Raw genomic sequence first — 21223 nt, forward strand, 5'->3', positions numbered from 1 at the left:
TCTAAGCACGGAAAGCAATGTTTGTTTCTTATTAGAATATTTAATAAATAAATAAACCATAAAACATTAGTAGAATGACGTCGATGGATTTCATGAGTTTCTCATTAAAAGATGTAAATGCGAGCTCGAAATTTTACAATGTTCTTTTTCCACGCGCACGTTTTAGGTTGTGCGCTTTCGCCTGAAGTTAGTGTTGTTCAATGTCAACAGTACAATATGAGTCAAAATCGAACGTCCAAATCTAGTACAGTCGGCAGAGTGATCGTTGACGTTTAGGTAACCCGCGCATGTAGCGTCCGCGATGCTACGCCACCTTTAGTTCGAATAATGTGGAGACTCTTACAATTTTAACACTTCAATGTGACCTCTAACTTAACCTGAATGGAATAGTGATGTGAATTAGTACAACTGTAGTGCGGTAAAAATACGCAAAGTTTTGCAAGTCGTTCCCCTTGCGTAGATTTTTGTATTATTCATAAAACTATTATTGAGGATACCCATGCCCATGTAAATCTAATAATTTTTCCTGTACGGTATATTACAAATAAAGGTACGTGTTGTTAATTATTGAATACTCACTCAAATTTCACATACCTTATTAGTAGCTATCTACTGTGTCACTATTTGAACACATGGATTTTGTAGTATAAAATCCCTTAATTTTTTAATTTAGGTAACTACTAAAATCTTGGAAATTACGCAATTTTGTATGCTGTGATGTGAGGGACGCGATTAATTTCATCACAAAACTAGATTACTTAATAAATTTTAAAATTGGGAACCCCCCATAAATAAAATAGCTTTTCGGTAATGAATACAAATGACCTTTTTTCCTGATGATTCATAAATGTAGTGCGTCGGCACTGCAGGCGTATATTGTATAATGTTATTACTGTTGTGACATAATACCAAAGACTCCGTTAATTGCGAGGAAATGGCTATAAATTAAATTATTCGTTCATGATGTACATACACATTACTCGTATACGTTAAAGGTATTTAATTAGTGTATCATATATATAATATAAAATAGTATTAACGTGTTTCAACATAAATTTATATACCTACCTATTGTGTTTGTCAATTACATTTACTTCATCCTAATAACAGTACAAGCGCTGTATTTGGAATGTACTAAAACAAGATCTAGCTTTTTAATTTTCTATAAGAATTGTGATTTATAATTAATTCTTATTGAGTATTTTTTCCTATTCAAATTAAGAGTGATCGCAGCTCGATAGGGCCCAGAATCGTCAGCCGAGTTCACGGACCGCGCATCGCGACAATTTCACAAGCTGTCGCTATTTTAGTTCTGGCTACAATACCAATCTGTGGCATGCTGCTCAGACAGAATATTCGTACATAAACACATCGTGCTCACCGTTTACTCGAGCTTGAATTGTCTCATAACGATACCTACGTACCCGATTTAACGCCGAGATTTTGACGCTATTTATAGGATTCAATCATGCTCACATTTAGTGCTACTTACTAAATTACCACTAACGGTGTGTTTAGATGAATGTTGATTTGTACTGTAATTTTATTAGTACGTTATATTATATTAATGCTCACATTTATTTGTCCATTTTAAAGTCTTGGCAAACAATTGCTCGTCACTTGGATCCTCGGGATCTTTTGTTTCCCTCTTATCCTCGGATGAACTATACTCATCTCCAAACAAACGCCGGCGTGCATCCTGCAATTGGAGATAACCACATACAAACATCTTGGTCTGTATGATTCGTAGTTTTCATCTCTTTCATGCAAGACAGGCCTGGCAAGACGTGGCCTCATCAGCAAGGTTTATCTTGTGTACTGTGGAATAATACCGTTCCATTATCTTCTGATCTACACAAAAATAATAAAGAATCGGAGCATAATTTCATTTAAAATAATACACTGATAGGCGATTATGCGATAGTGATGCATACAGTATTTTGCCGCTCTTAAAAATGTAGCCATTTTGGGAATTCCCGTCTGAGTATAGCTGGAATAACCCATTAGACTATCAGAGACTATGTAGAAAAAAACCTGAAAATTAGCCCCTAGGCGCCGTAGTGCAATACCAAGACTGCGCTAAGCATTTTTCTTCAATATTAACAAATGTGATATACTCGTAATGACATTTAACAGTATTTTTTTTTACTCTTGCTTAAGTGGGTGGACGAGCTCATAGCCCATCTGGTGTTAAGTGGATACCCGAGCCATTCACATTAACAACGTAAATGCCGCGACCCACCTTGAGACATTAGTTCTAAGTCTAATTTTTTTATAGTACAACGGCTGCCCTACTCTTCAACGAAACTGTTTCACGGCAGAAATAGGCAGGACCGTGGTGTCTACTTTTCTGTTTTCACAAGACGCCCTACCACCACTAATTACGAAAATCATAATAAATAGTCCGTGAACATTATATTTGTGAGCATTAAGTACGTATTTAGTAGAAAAATTGGTGCCCATCCGCGGGAATCGAACACGGGCACAGTCGCATCACTTGATACGAATGCATCGGGCGTCTTATCCTTTAAGCCACGAGGATTTAGAATATTGACATTAGAATTGTGACCTTGTACGGAACCTATTAAAGATTAGTTTTGTTTTTCCTTCCCTATGAATACATAGACTTCATATACGCAGATTATCATCATTATTCCATTTGCTGACAGCGTCCATAATATGTAGTAGTTTAAAAGTTACGTCTGCAGTAAATCGGCGAACAGACGTAATTACTACCATTAATAGATAATACTCCTCGTAGTAAATCTACATTGTATCAATGTATGTATACGTGATATGTAATTATAATTTTATCAACACATGGAGTAAGGCCTTGAGCTGTTATCAAACCTCTCTACCAGACAGACGCTCGCACGCGATAATCGATTTAGTAATCAAGTCTAGCATTAAGTGAAAAATAATCTATAATTACTGTGCAAATCAGCTTTATGGAAATGTTGTTGCTACATAGAGTTTTCAAGGACTTTTGCGAGAGTTTGTTGTTTAATTTGGTTTGACGGCTGGAACTCATAATTGACATAGACAAACATTTATGTAAGTCATTTTTCAAACGTCAGTATTCAAGGTTCATACAAGATTAGTATTGAATGCGACCTTCAACATAGTTATTAGTAACGTAATTTTACAAAACAAAAGACAATACAAAAATAGTATAATCCACAAAAAATACACGGGCCTATCAAATAAATTTATTTAAAGTGTAACAGAGTCAGGTTCTGTATTTTAAAAACCATCATATGGCATATGGCATCATACGCAATGTTTGATACAAGGAAGTTAAAAACGTTTTAATTTTATGCAAGACATACTACGCAACGATATGTATTGAATATTGACTTAAAAGTTCACATCCGCCTTACAGAGTGTCGTACTGATAAAAGGTTCTCAGGAAGAGAGCTGTCAATTCCCCCTTCAATAACTCCTAAAAAAATTAAACACTTGTATCTGAACTTTATTAGCCGATTTATATATTAACTTTATTGATCACTAAAGGCTTTAATAATAATACTATTTTAGACATTTACTCAACCATTACTGATTTATTGGCAGAGTTAATCGATGTAAAGGCATCAATAAATCTGTATGGGAATAGTCTCGATTTTGTACAACATAAAACCTTTCAATAACTACTGAAAGGAAATATTAAAGTACCCTCTCGTATAGCATCTAATAAATACTAAATAAAAACAAATTTATCGAGCACATTAAGAAATAAAAAAACTAAATGAATAAAATAAACGAAATAAATTAAAAGAAATATTTTCTCTGAGAAATACATCATCGTGCGCCAATCTTAAAATGTAAATATAAATTGTTGGTTTTAATATAAAAATAAAAATGGAATTGTCTAATATATAATATTTAGGTATGATCTATTACGTGACCAACGTAAATTACAAAATTTATAATTCGCTCAATGATGTGTTTTTATTACGGAATGATAATCTCGTTGTGATAATTCTATAAGAGATAGCCAATTAAAATTCATCAGACACAAATACTTCCCTTGAATTCACAACAAATCTTGAGTAGGTACCTATATAGGATTATATTTAATCATGGAAATATAATAGATAGATCACAGTGTCTTGCAGATTCTAACGGGAAATGCAACTTTAAGCAAAGGTCGTTCATTCCGATCTATTATAGTTGTGTTTGATACCTTTTGCGGTCACACAAAATATAGATAATAAAAAATAAAAGAAGAAAGCCGATCGAGACCCCTAGGTATATAATATAACCTTTGTAATAATGAACGCGTTAATGCGTTTCATTTTTAATTATAGAATTAGGTGTCCTCTGTAGGTTTTGTAGAAAATGATGGAAACTTTCATGCATAAACGTTTTGACCATAATTATTCCAGGCATCTTAAATAGCATGGCATCTTTTTGTGTAGGTTCCATTCTATTTTTATAACTGCTCCGTGATTCATGGTATTCAATTGTTCTTATCTCGAATGTGTTTCTGTGTACCAATTAAATAAAAGAAAATCCGTGCGCAGTTGGGCCTCGTGAAATGTGAAAATTTTTATTAAAAAACTAGCTGACTCTGCAAATGTCTTCGTAGTGACTCAATCGATAAATAAAAGACCTAAGCTTTTGTATAAAATAAACTTAAAACAAACAAAAGGAATCCGTCCGACGGTGGACACATCAAAGGAAAAACAAAATTGTTATTTTTATTTATCTACCTTTTAAACCTTCTCTGGACTTCCAAAAATAATTCAAGACCAAAATTAGCCAAATCGGTCCAGCCGTTCTCGTGTTTTAGCGAGACCAACGAACAGCAATTCATTTTTATTTATATAAATACCTAGATGTACATAATATATGAAATATGAAAAACAATTGTTCCATGCTGTACCAAAGCATGTATTGGATTCTTGAATATTGAAATTTAAAAAACGTACATTTCTCAGCGTTTTTTGGCCTTGGCAACGCGTTAGCATGGTTTTATGGCTGAAATTATAAAATAAAGAGTTATAAAATTGTAGATATCAGCAGGCGGCATGCTTTGACTGTTTGTTCAAATTGTCGAATCAATAATATTACTGATGAATTAAAACAGAAGTATTCTACATATAATATTTCCTTAAATATTATAGAAACGCATTGAAGGGTTATTCGACCATATTTTTATCGATACGATCATTTTATGTCCCGGAGCTCTACATGTCCTTCATCTAACGAGATTTCATAACAATCCGTAACACCGGGTAGTGGTTTCACTGTGCCTCTAGTATTGCTGACCTTTAAGCCCAAAGTCAAGAGGTTTGAATGTGCTTTGCGATATGTTCAAATACAATCAAAACTCGTAAATATTTCGGAAGATCTCTTCTGGTGAACTCCTTATCACTATAATAATGGTTTTTTAATGTTCAGTTTAAGTTTTATAACTCACTCTACGTTAACTGAGACATATTTTCGTATTGTGCTTCAATTAAAAGTAATCAGAAAACGTCTCCTGGGATTTCCAAATTAAGAGCGCTTTTATTGAAATCAAATCTCAAAATTTTTAATGGCTCTCAACAAACATTTCTACTTTAATATTATTAGTACCTAGTTAGAATATATATACGGAAAAACTAGTAGAATAATTTTAGAAAGGAAGTGATCTGTCACTGATTTGATTAATGAAACAAACTTGCGAAATATGGTAGTGTTATTACAGTCCTAGGATTAGATTTTCCTACATCACGAACGTTCCATTACGTTATCTACACGATATCTCAATGTCTATTTAGAGGACGAAAAATATTTGTTTCTCTCGATTATGAATTATTACATTTTGTGTCACTCATCATGTACGTAGTATTGTTTCTATTATACATAGAAACAGAAGGTGAGTTAAACCGATCGTGAAAATGAAAGAAAGTAGAGCTGATGATCGCCTATGAACTCGACAGAGAATTAGGCGCTAACGATGGGATAGTGTTTTGTGTTAAACTTTTGCGTTTAGCTACATTTGACGATTTTACTGCGATTTCTAGTTTTAACAAGCGAAGACCGGGTGACTGAATCGTCGAGTCTATGTTCTCGCATGTAGGTGCACTCGCGAAGCAGCTGTTTTTCAGCTGTTAAGAATTGTTTAGGGGCGTTCGGGCAGTTGTTAGCAAGCCCTCTCCACAATACCATCGAGCAATCCTAACATCCTAAAAAACATTTATACATTAATACATTATGTAAGATCCACGCAGACATCATGGCTAGTTATATATGTTGAGTTCCTAAATTGACAAGATGTTTACGATCATTAAATAAATGATTAATGTTTTCCGTACGTACTTATTTATTATTTTTAAATAAAAAGCTCCTATTAAATTTGGCTAGGCAGTGATAGGAATGCGGACAATGGAGGTGAGCGTAAACTCGGTCTATTTTCTCACTCTCATTCTTCCTAAATTGTATCTTTTATCTCTAGCCGTAACGAATCTGTCGCGAGTTAAAATTTACTCTCAACGCGCCTAAAGAAGTTTCACTTCAATAACATAATTTAATTACTCTTAAATCTTTTCAAAGTAAAAGGTTGTGTAATCAAACTCTTAGCCAATTAAAATAAAATATATTTAGTTATTTCATTCTTAAATGTTGTTGTTAAGTAAAGTTATGAATACAAAATAACAAGGAGCAATACAACGCAAATTTCATTAATTTCATTAAACTTAGATTTTTACGCTTTGAGATTGTCTTCTAAAAATAAAAATACCTGTTCGTCGGAAAGTTTTTGACAACCCTACGTATAGATGTCAGCTTTTTTATCTCTTTATCTCGTCTAAATTAAAATTTTAAACCGGTAGATATTTGTTTGCATTTTTTCTTAATCAAGGTTGAGTTTACCTTACCGGTTTCTAGAGACTGAAGGAACTTGTGAGCTTCTGTTCACTTAATAAAAATATTGCATTCATGACGGATTATACTATTTTTTCCATATTGTTAAATACACGATTACTGGGCTACTTAGGGCAGTATAAAATATTTAATGTTTATATTTAATAAACTTTGTTTAATCAAGCCTTTCTTGAGATCTAAAGCAATAAAATCGTTTGATGTGGGTAATATGTGATAGGTATGTAATCTTGTTTATTTATGTCTCTGAGAGATATAACGATCAGATGAGTTAGTCAAATTCGCATTCAATTTATATATAGTAACGTGTTTTGATTAAGGATGGTCAAGATTCTAAGAAAGAGCATTTGGTCTTTGTGGTCTTATTCCCGCTGATAGGGTTCTCAGCTTAACTTTCTAGCCTTCTAACCCAACCATCATTTAACACCCCATAGGTGAAACATCGTAGAAACTTTATATATACTATTATATATATTTACTGGTGGTAGGACCTCTTGTGAGCCCGCGCGGGTAGGTACCACCACCCTGCCTATTTCTGCCGTGAAGCAGTAATGCGTTTCGGTTTGAAGGGTAAGGCAGCCGTTGTAACTATACTTGAGACCTTAGAACTTATATCTCAAGGTGGGTGGCGCATTTACGTGGTAAATGTCTATGGGCTCCAGTAACAAATTAACACCAGGTGGGCTGTGAGCTCGTCTACCCAACTGACCAATAAAAAAATATATATATAGAAGTGAGTATAAAAATACAATAATATAGAAATCAGACGTTAGTAACCTTATCTAGAAAGCATAAAACATCGCGTTTTGAGTTCCAGTAGGTATCTTTTTAACATAGCTCAGATACCGCAATAACAAATTAAAACACAAAATAAATATTTCAGTTGTAAGTTGTGCTTTATTGATAGAATGCATGGAATACGTCACCGTGCTCTGTTAAGTATGGCAATATTATTAAAGTGTATTGTTTAAAAGCTAAGTGAATTTGAAAGAAAACGAATATTTTTGAATCTTGAATTTGAATAATTTTCTGTAAATAGTTGCTATGGTTATGTCTCTCAAATATTAAGTGTATTATCTATGGTCATGTCAAAAGAATCATTAGTGACGTTCGATTAGTCACGTAGCTTACAAAAATTAGGCATAGACTAGACGCATTACAAATATCCACTACTGACGTGACAATGACATTTGGCGCGCTAAACATGGCGGATTTTCGGCCTCATTAGACGGAGACGGAGACATTTACGTATATTCATGTTTCATTTTATGTACGCACTGAAATACTGTTATATTGTTTTCCTGCGAGTTAAAGTGCTGAGTAAGAACGAGATAGATATATGTTTATGTGTGTGCCTTCAAAATGGGTGCTATTTATATAAGCAATTGTACGTATAGAACAATATGTCGTGTCCCTACTATATAGGTCTATGCAAATATCGCGATCCACATTCGGTGTCAGGATTCTTTGATCTCGCCAAGTCTAACAAATTTTTGGTAATGCTAAAATGAACAAGCGTATACGAATAACAACAGATCGACAAAAAATCTAAAAAAAATAATACGTTCATGCACAAACACATAGCAGCTCTTTTGTTAGGTATACATATTTAGATTGCTGGTTCGCAAAGTATGCAGTCTAATATTTTCGAATAACTTATCAATTTAAATCTATAGCTTACCATTCGTGGTTAGTTTAAGGTTAGCATTAATTTCGACTTTGGGAATAATTTCGGGAATTTGTTTATCGGGGTTTTGTCGAGTATTTGTTTAGAGAAATGGACTGTATTTTATTTTAGGTCGTTGGCTAGCTTCAATTAAACTTGATTTAGAAAGAAAGCCTTTCATTTCTCTTCGTACACAATGCTAAGTACCACCAGACAATTTTGTACAACTGCAACGACTAGTGTTGCCACATGGTAATGTGTTGCCACATTAGAAACATTTATAACAAAATGTTAAGTTTATGATTGCCCTAAAAAGTTTTCACTCATCGTGTAGTCTTAGCCTTACTAGTAACGAAAACCTTTTCATTGAAAGACAAACGCGTGATGACTTCGTGATAATTTAGATATCGTGAATGACGATTACAGCCACGTTACATCACGGCGGTTCACGATGACTTCAAATAATATTTATTACGATAAGAAACGTAGTAGGTAGATACAGTACCAATAGTACGCAAGGTATCGATAGATAACGCGCGCGCGATTTGTCTAAAATATGAATGACTCAGTACTAAATGAATTTAATTCATCATTGTTTTCTGGTAGATTTAATCAATGAATATAATGTGTTTAAAAAAAATTAAAGAAGCTATATGTAGCAATACAATATATTAGGAATATTATTTAGGAATGAAGTCGTCGTTGCCTAAAAGATAAGACGTCCGGTGCATTCGTGTTAAAGCGATGCACCGGTGTTCGAATCCCGCAGGCGGGTACCAATTTTTCTAATGAAATACGTACTCAGCAAATGTTCACGATTGACTTCCACGGTGAAGGTATAACATCGTGTAATAAAAGTGAAACCCGCAAAAGTATAATTTGCGTAATTACTGGTGGTAGGACCTGTTGTGAGTCCGCGCGGGTAGGTACCACCGCCCTGCCTATTTCTGCCGTGAAGCAATAATGCGTTTCGGTTTGAAGGGTAAGGCAGCCGTTGTAACTATACTTGAGACTTTAGAACTTATATCTCAAGGTGTGTGGCGCATTTACATTGTAAATGTCTATGGGTTCCAGTAACCACTTAACACCAGGTGGGCTGTGAGCTCGTCCCTATAGCTAGGCAATAAAAAATAAATAAATAAAATAAGCAATAAAAAAAAACCTATTCTTTGTTTTACCTAGACACAAGCCCTAGATACAGTCAGTCTATTTTAGAGTAATTGAAGTCAATTCTAACAGCTCGTGTGCAGTGTCTAGAATCACTTAAGAACATCAATTTGTAAGGTACAATGTACAATACCTATAAACTGCTGTTGAAGGTCGCTATTAACATTTATTATACAGGTTTTCCAACAATATTTTTAACATTGAGATTCATACTCGCTATCTAAATAACTACATATTTGAATTCAGTCGAATCGTTTTATTTAACTGTCGGTACTCAATTTCGTTTTCTTAAAATAATATTAGAAAGAGTACCTACGCACCGTAAGAACTAGAATTTGTATATTTATGAGTGTTGTACTAATAACAAGATTCACACACACTCGCACATCTGTTTTGAAAAATATCGGTCTACAAACAGTCAACCATTTTTAAAAAAACATGATGATAACTCTAACGCGCATCAGGCTGCTAAACAAAAAAATAAGACTGAAATACAGAGTAGAAAATGGTACAAAACTGTTTTGTTTTAGCTCATTTATGCATCACAACACAATCATTTGTACAGATAGAAAAAAAAACCAAGGTCGTATTTAACTTAGCTCATTGGCTAGCTAGCTTTGGTTTGAGAAACTCACCAGTCTGCTGTCAGTTTTTTTTAACAAAGTTTTTTAGTGTCATAGACGCACAGGTTAGTTCACGACCAGAATTCTTCTGAGCACTCCCTGATATAGACCATTGTCTCCATAAGCTTAGTAGTTCCAAGCTATCAGTGAGGTATTGTTACAGCCAAAAGCGACACTGAATCGTCTGCCTTATAAGACATTACAAAATAGACATAAATTATAGAATTAATTAGGTTTTTTTGCGCGTAGACAGGTGATTCGTCTTACGGCCCATCTGGTGTTGAGTGGTTACTTGCCCACCTTGAAACTGGATGTCAATATCTCAATTGCTTAGTATAATAATTACAACAAATAATGATTTTGCGGGTTTGATTGTTATTACACAATGTTAATCCTTCATCGTGATAGTCATTCAAGAGCCTGATTCAAGTACGTGTTTGATTAGAATAATTGGTACCTGTCTGGTGGATATAGACACCGGCACTATTGCATAGATAGAACACACGACGATAACGTTTTAATTTTCAAGGTCACCTTAATCGTTTATTATTCCGTAATGCTTTTAATTTTGTATCGTTTTAATAAATTAGCGAGTGTCTCCAAATTTTAATCACATTGCGATGCGTCTGTTAGATCAACGAAGGAATGGCAATTAGATTTTCATTTCGGGGTCAATGATATTACGGTGCGGGCAATACGTAAAATACAACGAATAACTACTTTCTTTCTATAAGAAATCTTATTTTGGGTCTTCTTGTTCAGAATTGGTTAATTTTAAATTTGCAGAAAATGTCTAGAAGAAGAATTATTGCAAGTGGAGTAGCTGGCGTTGCGGGTGCAGCCTTAGCCGTGTGGGCCTTCTCCGCCGATGACTCTCCGGTTGTGAGTACAAAAGACTAATTAGAGATTTTTTGTAATGTGTTAAGCATAGTAATTTGTGTTTTTTAATAACAGCGCCATTTATTTGCCAATAGACACACTGAAAAGTGAAAATAATACTTGATATGTAGGTAGGTACCTTTATAATAGACATAATTTTTCCCTTCCCGTTTCTGTAGCCCCTCTGGGATTTAACCAGGAGATAACATCAATCGTTGGCGCGACTGCCCTTGGGCCCCTTAGCGAGCGGCTAAAGCACTTTCAAGTTATTTTCTCTTGTTTTTATTTTGTAACATAAATTCGAAATATAAAACGTCATGGCCAAGCGTTAGACTTTATAACAAAAACAAAAAAGAAAAAAAATCAAAGAGGAACTCAGATACCAGCAACACTCCTGGCATATCATTAGCGACTGTCATCCTCACATCGATACCATCCTGTTAGGTGAGAAAGACTATGAAGATAAGAATTACGTGCTAAAACTAAACAAGAAATTGTGCTAAGCAATCGGTTTTGCAAGAAGAGATTCCGACGATCACCGGAAACTAAACTAAATTATTTACATTTTACGATCCAAAATTCGTATCTCCATCGGCCGGCTTTTGTTTCTATCTAGATTCGAGCGTAGGTTGTTGGGTGCCAAGTTGTTTTAGTTGTTTACCCCAAGATTACGTACCCTTACTCCAAGATACCTCGCTAGTCATGCTTACTGCGCCCAGCGGACGCCCGGAGACTTCCAGCCCCCGCGACTTCAAGTCAGGATAAAAGTCATAATTCGAACTTACATCAGTTATGGCCAATACGAACAAACAAACTTCTTTATAATTCAAACTATTTATATATATGGTTTATTTTGGCGGTTTTTATTTTCATTCATTACTTTCAACGTTTAACGCGACGAGTACTTTACGACTTTCATAGTCACCGACGACCGTGAACTGTAAATAATATTTTATTTTTGTCTACTTCACGCTAAAACCGAGGGAAATACTAATTTATTTTTCTCGATCTTTTGCTTAGAACTGGTATTCAGCAGCAACGGTGTCAGCAAAGACCGTACGCAAGAAGCGTCCTCTGCCAACCAGAACAGAACAAGTGGCCAATCTCCAAGCTGGGCACACGTACGATTTGCTCATCATTGGAGGCGGCGCCACTGGAGTTGGGTGTGCACTCGATGCAACAACTAGAGGTATTCACCTAAATGTACCTACTCGTACCATATGTTCTCAGTGTGCTTAATGCGAGTTTTTTAACGTTCTCGATAGCGTAAAAGTTAACCCAATTTTGGATGCAGTTGGAACAGCGCCCCTAGCGGCAAACGTAGGCAAACGATCCCATTACATACAACTCTTACGCTATCGATAACGTTAATAAATTCGCACTAAGCACACAGATTAAAGGCCAACGTTTCTCCCCAAACGAAAAATAAATAAATAATACAATTTTAATGTTTTAATAACTGTTTACGACAAGCGAATCAAATAGTTTCTCACCTGCTATTCTATCCATTTATTAGTTTCATTCTTCATCCATGAACACGAACTTTGTAGATCATTTATATATTTTTGCCTACTTATATATCCTCGAAGGGCTATTCTGGCTTCTGCCAGATGTGTAGGCGAGCTCACAGGGCTCAGCCTAAGAGACTTTGCTTACATCTGTCCCAGCAAGAGCTGAATCTACCACCGGATCGAAATTTGGACCCACTGAGAAAATCCGACAAGAAACTAAGTGGTTTTTGTATAGGGGTTATCTCTACATACTTATCGATCACAATGTGGCAACTGATTGACTCAAGAAATTTCATTTTAGGTCTCCGAACAGCCCTAGTAGAAGCAGACGATTTTGCTAGCGGTACATCCAGTAGAAGCACGAAGCTCATCCATGGCGGAGTCAGGTACCTGCAAAAGGCCATCATGCAGCTCGACTATGACCAGTACAAGATGGTTAAAGAGGCTCTGCACGAGCGCGCTAATATGCTGGAAGTCGCACCACACTTGACTAGGCCCCTGCCTATTCTTCTACCAGTATACAAGTAAGTTTTATTTTATATTTTATTAAGGACCAATTTCCTGAACTCGCAATACTCAACCTACTTGCTAAATTATAATAATGTCACAAGTAGATGCTACGAAAACATTATGAACTGTATTGGATTTGAAATTAAGTTTGTTATGCCCCAAGGATGTGTGCAATGAATTCAACTCTTTCAACTCGGGGCTCAAACCGGAGGGTTGCTAACATTGCTAACACTGGCCCCAGCAAGGGCAGTGCTTCGCAAAATCTACCACCGGATCGGAAACGCGACCCACTGAAAAATCCGGCGAGAAACTCAGTGGTCTGTGTCTATGGGTTAATTCGCTCGTCGAGCCATTCGTCGCAAACGACGGGTTCGACGAGGACGGTTACCGGTGCTCGTGGTACCTAAAGCACCCATACCCTCTATATACCTTACGTAGTTTGTTTTTTAACTAGTTCAATTTACTGGTGGTAGGACCTTTTGTAAGTCCGCGCGGGTGGGTACCACCACCCCGCCTATTTCTGCCGTGAAGCAGTAATGCGTTTCGGTTCGAAGGGTGGGGTAGCCGTTGTAACTATACTGAGACCTTAGAACTTATATCTCGAGGTGGGTGGCGCATTTACGTCGTAGATGTCTATGGGCTCCAGTAACAACTTAACACCAGGTGGGCTGTAAGCTCGTCCACCCATCTAAGCAATAAAAAAAAATACGATGTCGTTTTTACGTTTCAGATGGTGGCAAGTACCGTATTATTGGTTCGGTATTAAAATGTACGATTTCGTTGCCGGCGACAGAAACGTTAAGAATTCTTATTATTTATCGAAGAAGAATACTCTTGAGTTGTTTCCAATGTTGAAATCGGATAATCTATGCGGAGGAATTGTTTATTATGATGGTAAGAATTAATATAATAAATAAGTTAAAAAGGCTTTCATATTCAACCGCCCCAACTAGGTGCTCCTGTAATGAAGGAAACAGATGAAAGAAACAAGACAAGTGTTCCCAGACCTCAAATGAGAAGTATCTCTAGAAATACACTATAATTGGGAACAGCACCTGAACTTCGTACAATAAGCAGGGTCATTGACTCCTACACCAACGAGTCGATCAGAAATGTAAATTTATTCCAATCCGTTGATTCTCTTGGGTTCCAAATCTTTGATCCAATTGCTCATTAATGAAAGCCAAAATACGTGAATGAATTTGCGTTACCTGATCTTTGACCAATTTGCGAAGGTTTGCCAAACAAATAATTTGCGGAGGTAACTTTCAAATCATAGGCCATCATGTGCGTCCCTTCTTACATTTAGTAATTGCGTTTTTAAATTATTTTCTTTCTAAAACTTAGCAACATTAAGTTTGTTCAGCGAAAATAAGACTTGTTGTAAAACTCTTTCAGGACAACAAGACGACGCTCGAATGAACTTAGCGATTGCACTGACGGCCGCTCGTCACGGCGCCACCATTGCTAACCACGTCAGCGTCACCAAACTATACAAGATAGCCGGGAAACTGAGCGGAGCTAGACTGAAGGTTCGTTTATTTGCCTTTGTACGCAGACGAGCATATGGTCCATGTTTGGCGAGTGGTTACTCTCACTCATGGATGTTAGGGACTTTTTGGCGGGAACTCGAGGAGTGAAGTTGTGTGATTTGTTTTATTTTGTCTATTTAGTGTTCCTTGGGGTTTAAATTTGTAGTAACGGTGGTTTATTAATAATTGTTTAATATCTGTGAAAGTGCACAAATGTGGGAAAATGAAACAGAGCCGCTGGACGTATCTTCTCGGGATCCTCCAAAAAGTTCGCTAAAAAAATCGCAGTAAATGACCACCATTTTACTGAAATAATATTTCATGACATATCATCTCATCTCATTTCATTTAATTTCATCCCAGTTGATTAATGTCCCAAATTAATCATCTTCATTTCATTTCATTTAACTCCATATTATCATTTTTCATAAAAATATGAACCTAGATTAAAATGGACTTAAAGGTCATAATAAACTGGTCATAAAATCCCTTTAAAAAAAAATCATGGAATTTAGCAATCCCTACAGCTTACTACTGAGTACTCGCCGCACGCCTCATTTGAATAAGGGTGTGTTAAGCGCTCAGAAAAGTGGGTAGAGTTCATTTTAAAGCGGGATGGTGTGTGTCAAAAAAGATTGCTGGATTTTTTAAATTTTTTTATAACCTTTGTAGGCAGACGAGCCTAAGGCCCATCTTACAAATTCTTTAAGGAAGATGTGGAAAGTATGTATCACTTGTATGACGGCCTCAGAAAACATTGGTCATTTGAAGTATTCGTCATCCGAACTAAGATGTTTATAAGCATCTGTCTCTGTCTGTCGTGAATTCGTGATGGTAATCATCATCATCATGGGGATGGGACCAACGTCTAAAGATTGGAGTAGATTAGGTACATATATGACATATAAGATCCTCAAATATCGTAACGTCGTAATTATCTGTGGAGTCATCGTAGTCATTGAGATAAGATATGATTCGTATGTTCATCTTCCCGTATCGACAAACAATATTTTTAGGACGAGCTATCCGGCAAGGAATGGGACGTGCAAGCAAAGTGCATTATCAACGCAACCGGCCCATTCACGGACAGCATCAGGAAAATGGATGATCCCAAAATCAAAGATATCTGCTGTCCATCTTCAGGAGTACATATTGTGTTACCCGGATATTACAGGTAAAAACGAATCAAGCCTCAGTCACAGCAAATTTACTCAAAGCATTGGAAGCATCGTTTGAACTCGCATGGTTACGGTGGCTGCTGCGAAACAGTCGTGCATTTTATTGAACGCAATCGTTGAACAAAGTACAGACTTTGATCTCATATCGAGACGTAAGTGGCAGCTTGTCCGTTAGATGTTCTACAGATATAGAACAAATTTAAAAGCAAGATATCAAATTGCCTATATCATTGAAACTGATTTTGGTAAGCCGGTTTCAATGGAGCTTTCATATGTGTCTCTATGTGAACGAGGATCAAAAAGATTCTTGAACCATGGGCGGTTTGGTTGCGGCTCTAGTACAGCTGATGTTTATAAGCCGCGGTGACTATTCAGACAGGCCATACTTTCACATACATTCGAAGGAAAATAACGTATACTCTAAATAAAATTCTCCAGTCCCGAACACATGGGCCTGCTAGACCCGGCAACATCCGACGGCCGCGTCATCTTCTTCTTGCCGTGGCTGAAGGGTACCATCGCCGGAACAACGGACCTGCCCTGCCAAGTCACCCACAACCCTAAACCCACTGAAGACGAAATCATGTTCATCCTTAGCGAAGTCAAGAACTATTTGAATCCGGACGTTGAAGGTGAATAATTTATTGTTTTTATTTTAAGGTAGTTTGAAATTTTTCTTTCGGTTTGCCAGATTTCTACAGGACGCGTAAGGGGTTTGTTTTTGTTCCATAGTATTTTATTTCCGTAACTCGCTATAACATTGACATTGCTTTTCGCGGAAACGTCATGTCTTATCTGTAAAATAAATTCATTAGTTTTATGTAGGTTTCATACTTCAGTGGTTTTATGTCGTTTTGTTTAATAGATTTATTGAAATACTTAGTCGTCAGTACAACCATAGAGCCGGTAACCTCTTCTAAGCCTCGATATTATTTCTTTCTTTTTTTGTTGCTTTCATTTAGTATAATTTATTGATCTGGTTTAAAAAGCGCTTGCTGGTAGTCTATACCATGTGGTTCATGCCGCCCATGACATGAAGGAAGGAGGAAAGTCACATACGGTCGGGATCCTCAGCAGTGAGGGAACGATGAAGAAGAGATAATTCATACTTGGATTAAATGTTTAGTATTAACAAAGTCGTTTATGACTCTATACTGAAGTTTCATGGTCACAGTCCGGCGCGGTGATGTATTGTCCGCGTGGTCCGGGATCCGGCCGCTGGTGTCGGACCCGAACAAGCCGGACACGCAGTCCCTGGCGCGGAACCACATTGTGCACGTGTCGCCGTCCGGCCTCGTCACCATCGCGGGCGGCAAGTGGACCACGTACCGGTCCATGGCCGCCGAGACCATAGATGCCGCTGTGGAAAGTACGTATTAAGGACTGATTCACACAGAAACAGTTGTATATTTACAATTTTCTATTTATATATTTATGTTTTTCAAAGGTATTTTGAGTATGTTTTGTATATGATGGGTGGACGAGCTCACAGCCCACCCGGTGTTGAGTGGTTACTGGAGCCCATAGACATCTATAACGTAAATGCGCCATCCACCTTGAGATATAAGTTCTAGGGTCTCAGTATAGTTACAACGACTGCCCCACAATTCAAACCGAAACGCATTACTGCTTCACGGCAGAAATAGACAGGGTGGTGGTACCTACCCGTGCGGACCCACAAGAGGTCCTACCACCAGTAATTACGCAAATTCTAATTTTGCGGGTTTGATTTTTATTACACGATGGTATTCCTTCACGGTGGAAGTCAATTTGTTAAGTACTTAAATTGCTTATGGCTTGAGTTTCGTTACTTGATATGCGGACAGTGGCAATAAAAAAGTCGTGTCACGTATGATTGCCACCTCACGTATGACGCGTTAAAACGCCTCTGTTTCAAAATCTGCTCCACTGATTTTAGGTGCAAGTCTCAAACCAATCTTCAGGGACAGTCAGACTGATGGATTCTTAATAGAGGGAGCCCACGGATGGACTCCTACTATGTACATCAGATTGGTGCAAGATTTCGGATTGGAGATGGAAGTAAGTTAGCAAAATGGATTCCTTTCAATTATGAATTCACATTTTCTTCAATAGTCTAGAAATTATTTACAGACAATTTTAAATATTAATAAAATGCTAAGGTTTTGTACAGGTTTTGGGCATTTTGTACAGGAATAGTATTTCTGTTGTGTGAAGCAAACTTAGATCAAACCAGTACATAAGTTTTGATTATTATTCTCAATAACCATTTAACACCAGCTCGATTGAAAATCTCACACGTATATACACACATGGCACAAGACCGGAGCGGAGATTTCGCTGGATTCCTCTTGTCAAAAACATTATAAATACTTATAAAAATACCCTATTTTTTATTGTATTCATTTTACCGTCCGTGGCAATGAAAAAGGCCTCGAACGAACGAAACTATAACGATCGTTTAAGTTGAGAATCGATTTTAATGGAAAATATTTACTATTCAAGGTCGAAACGAAATTGTAACAATCGTTTAAGTTGAGAATCAATGTTAAAGGAAAATATTTACTATTCAAGGTCGAAACGAAACTAACGATCGTTTAAGTTGAGAATCGATTTTAATGGAAAATATTTACTATTCAAGGTCGAAACGAAACTGTAACAATCGTTTAAGTTGAGAATCGATTTTAATGGAAAATATTTACTATTCAAGGTCGAAAAGAAACTGTAACAATCGTTTAAGTTGAGAATCAATGTTAAAGGAAAATATTTCTATTCAAGGTCGAAACGAAACTGTAACAATCGTTTAAGTTGAGAATCAATGTTAAAGGAAAATATTTACTATTCAAGGTCGAAACGAAACTAACGATCGTTTAAGTTGAGAATCGATTTTAATGGAAAATATTTACTATTTAAGGTCGCCCAACATTTGTCGAAGTCGTATGGGGACAGAGCGTTTGCTGTTGCCAAGATGGCGACCATGACCGGGAAGAGATGGCCAATCATCGGCAAGAAAATACATCCTGAGTTCCCGTATATAGACGCTGAGATTCGGTGAGCAACAATGGTGCTGTGATATTATATAGTTGTAAATTAGGATCTCTTGTGTGTCCGCGCGGGTACCACCGCCCTGTCTATTTCCGCCGTGAAGCAGTATTGCGATTCGGTTTGAGGAGCGGGGCAGCCGTTGTAACTGTGCTGGCCTTTAGAACTTATATCTCAAGGTAGGTGGCGGCATTTACGTTGTAGATGTCTATGGGCTCCAGTAACCGCTTAACACCAGATGGGCCGTGAGCTCGTCCAGTGACGTCACAATTATGTATCCGCAGATATGAATATCAATTATGGGTGCTAATCGTTATAGCAGCCACCCGTTATTTGCTCTTTCAGCTCTTTCAGTACTTCTCTAAGGAAATCGACATCAGACGTGTCGGCTATAAAAAAGAGAGCGAATACAATAACGACATATACCTATAGATCTGGTGTCGACTATTATTACCTACACTATTATTGAAATAGTTCTTTCCACGATTTTTAATTTTAATGAGTTCCCTATATTTTGCGCTGCTGTACGTGCTATAATCATTGTATACTAAAGATTGAGGGTAGGATGTTAGGAGCAAAAAAATCTGTCTACCCTGTTACTAATTAATTTACTATGTTACCAACTGAAACTTGATGAGACGCCTCGACAATTTTTTCACGAAACCTTAAAAGATGAGAAGAATATCGGAGAATCATTAAAATTAGGTTCTCGAATGGAGACCGCGCAGCGGAAGACGTAACGTGGGACGCCGCCTGGCTAGGTGGTGCGATGACCTCTGAACGGTGGCCGGTAGGAAGTGGATGAGGAGAGCCGCAGACTGGGCTCAGTGGTGTGGATTGGGAGAGGCCTATGTCCCCAGCAGTGGACGACTATAGGCTGTTGATGATGATGATTAAAATTAAAAATCTTTGTAGGAAACCGATAAATTTGTAGTGATATAATTTTTTTTTATGTCTAGATTGTTAGACGAGCTCACAACCGACCTGGTGTTAACTGGTTACTGGAGCCCATTAACATCTACAACGTAAATGCGCCATCCATCTTGATATATAAGTTCTAAGATCTCAGTATAGTTACAACGGCTGCCCCACCCTTCAAACCGAAAGGTATTTACTGCTTCACGGCAGAAATAGGCAGGGTCACGGCAGAAATAGGCAGGGTGGTGGTACCTACCCGCGCGGACTCACAAGAGGTCCTACCACCAGTAAGAATATTTAATAATAAAAATATTTTCCTCAGGTACGGAGTCCGTGAATATGCCTGCACAGCTATAGATATGATAGCTAGACGACTTCGTCTCGCCTTCCTCAACGTTCAAGCGGCCGCCGAAGCACTGCCCGTTGTCGTTGACATCATGGCCGAGGAACTCAACTGGAATGAGGCTGAAAAGAAAGTAAATAATCACGAAAGAATACCACTTAAAATCATCATCATCGTCGTCATCATGAAGAACTAAATCTGGCCACTTCTATAGAAATGTTACAATTTAATAGTATTTAATTCTGTTGCAAATCAGAGAAAAACATTGACTCGGGGTAACTATGGGAAGATTGTGCAGAAAATTTCTAAATGAGATTCAAAAACAGAATAATGACACATTCAAACTATGAATAAATTTATATAACATAAAGATAACATAATAGGTTGGGGAAAAAGTTTCTTCGCATTTTTTAAGAAAATTCACAAAAAAAATTAATATAGTTTATTTACATTTAAGTAAAGTATGTAGGTACCATTTTGTTCGATAGGTTTTTGCTATCTTGTAGGTAAGGACATGATCCCATTGCTATAAAAATTTTGGGGCTTCTGATCAAAATACCGCGACAATTGGTTTTGGCAGTCCTCTCGTGATGTTAACCTGACACTGCCTAAAGAGCTCTGAAGAGACCGAAACAGGTGGAAATCTGAAGGTGCAAAGTCAGAACTATACGGCGGATGCATTAACACCTCCCAGCTAAGCTCTCTTAATTTTTGCTGAGTGGCTAAAGATGTGTGAGGTCTAGCGTTATCATGATGAAAAACTACACACCTTCTGTTGATTAATTCCGGCCGCTTTCTCTCAACTTCTTGCTTTAAATTTCATCAGTTGTTCGCAGTAGAGTTGAGAATCGATGGTCCTGCCTGGTGATAACAGCTTTTAATGAATAATGCCCTTCCAGTCCCACCACACACACAGCATTAGCTTGTTGCGAGTTAACCCGGGTTTCGCCACAGTCTGTGAAGCCTGACCGGCCTTTGACCACAACCTTTTTCGCACGTTCTTGTCGT

The 21223-nt window shown here is 37.1% G+C and overlaps 1 protein-coding gene across 2 annotated transcripts in view; it reads left to right on the top strand.

The window, feature by feature from the left end:
* The first annotated feature begins 242 nt into the window (after positions 1 to 242).
* Gpo1 (glycerophosphate oxidase 1) overlaps positions 243 to 21223 on the top strand; it is a 28553-nt gene continuing 7572 nt past the window's right edge. For both annotated transcript variants that reach the window (XM_028178333.2, XM_089727121.1), the window contains exons 1-12: positions 243 to 550; positions 11110 to 11205; positions 12223 to 12391; positions 13015 to 13237; positions 13954 to 14117; positions 14622 to 14755; positions 15772 to 15929; positions 16372 to 16565; positions 17108 to 17302; positions 17852 to 17973; positions 18827 to 18963; positions 20195 to 20348. In XM_028178333.2, the coding sequence (XP_028034134.2) occupies positions 11113 to 11205; positions 12223 to 12391; positions 13015 to 13237; positions 13954 to 14117; positions 14622 to 14755; positions 15772 to 15929; positions 16372 to 16565; positions 17108 to 17302; positions 17852 to 17973; positions 18827 to 18963; positions 20195 to 20348 (1743 nt within the window). In that variant the 5' untranslated portion in view covers positions 243 to 550; positions 11110 to 11112. The remainder of the gene's footprint in view (positions 551 to 11109; positions 11206 to 12222; positions 12392 to 13014; positions 13238 to 13953; positions 14118 to 14621; positions 14756 to 15771; positions 15930 to 16371; positions 16566 to 17107; positions 17303 to 17851; positions 17974 to 18826; positions 18964 to 20194; positions 20349 to 21223) is intronic.

This window comes from Bombyx mandarina, chromosome 04, assembly GCF_030267445.1.
Source record: "Bombyx mandarina strain Sakado chromosome 04, ASM3026744v2".
Classification (NCBI taxonomy): domain Eukaryota; kingdom Metazoa; phylum Arthropoda; class Insecta; order Lepidoptera; family Bombycidae; genus Bombyx; species Bombyx mandarina.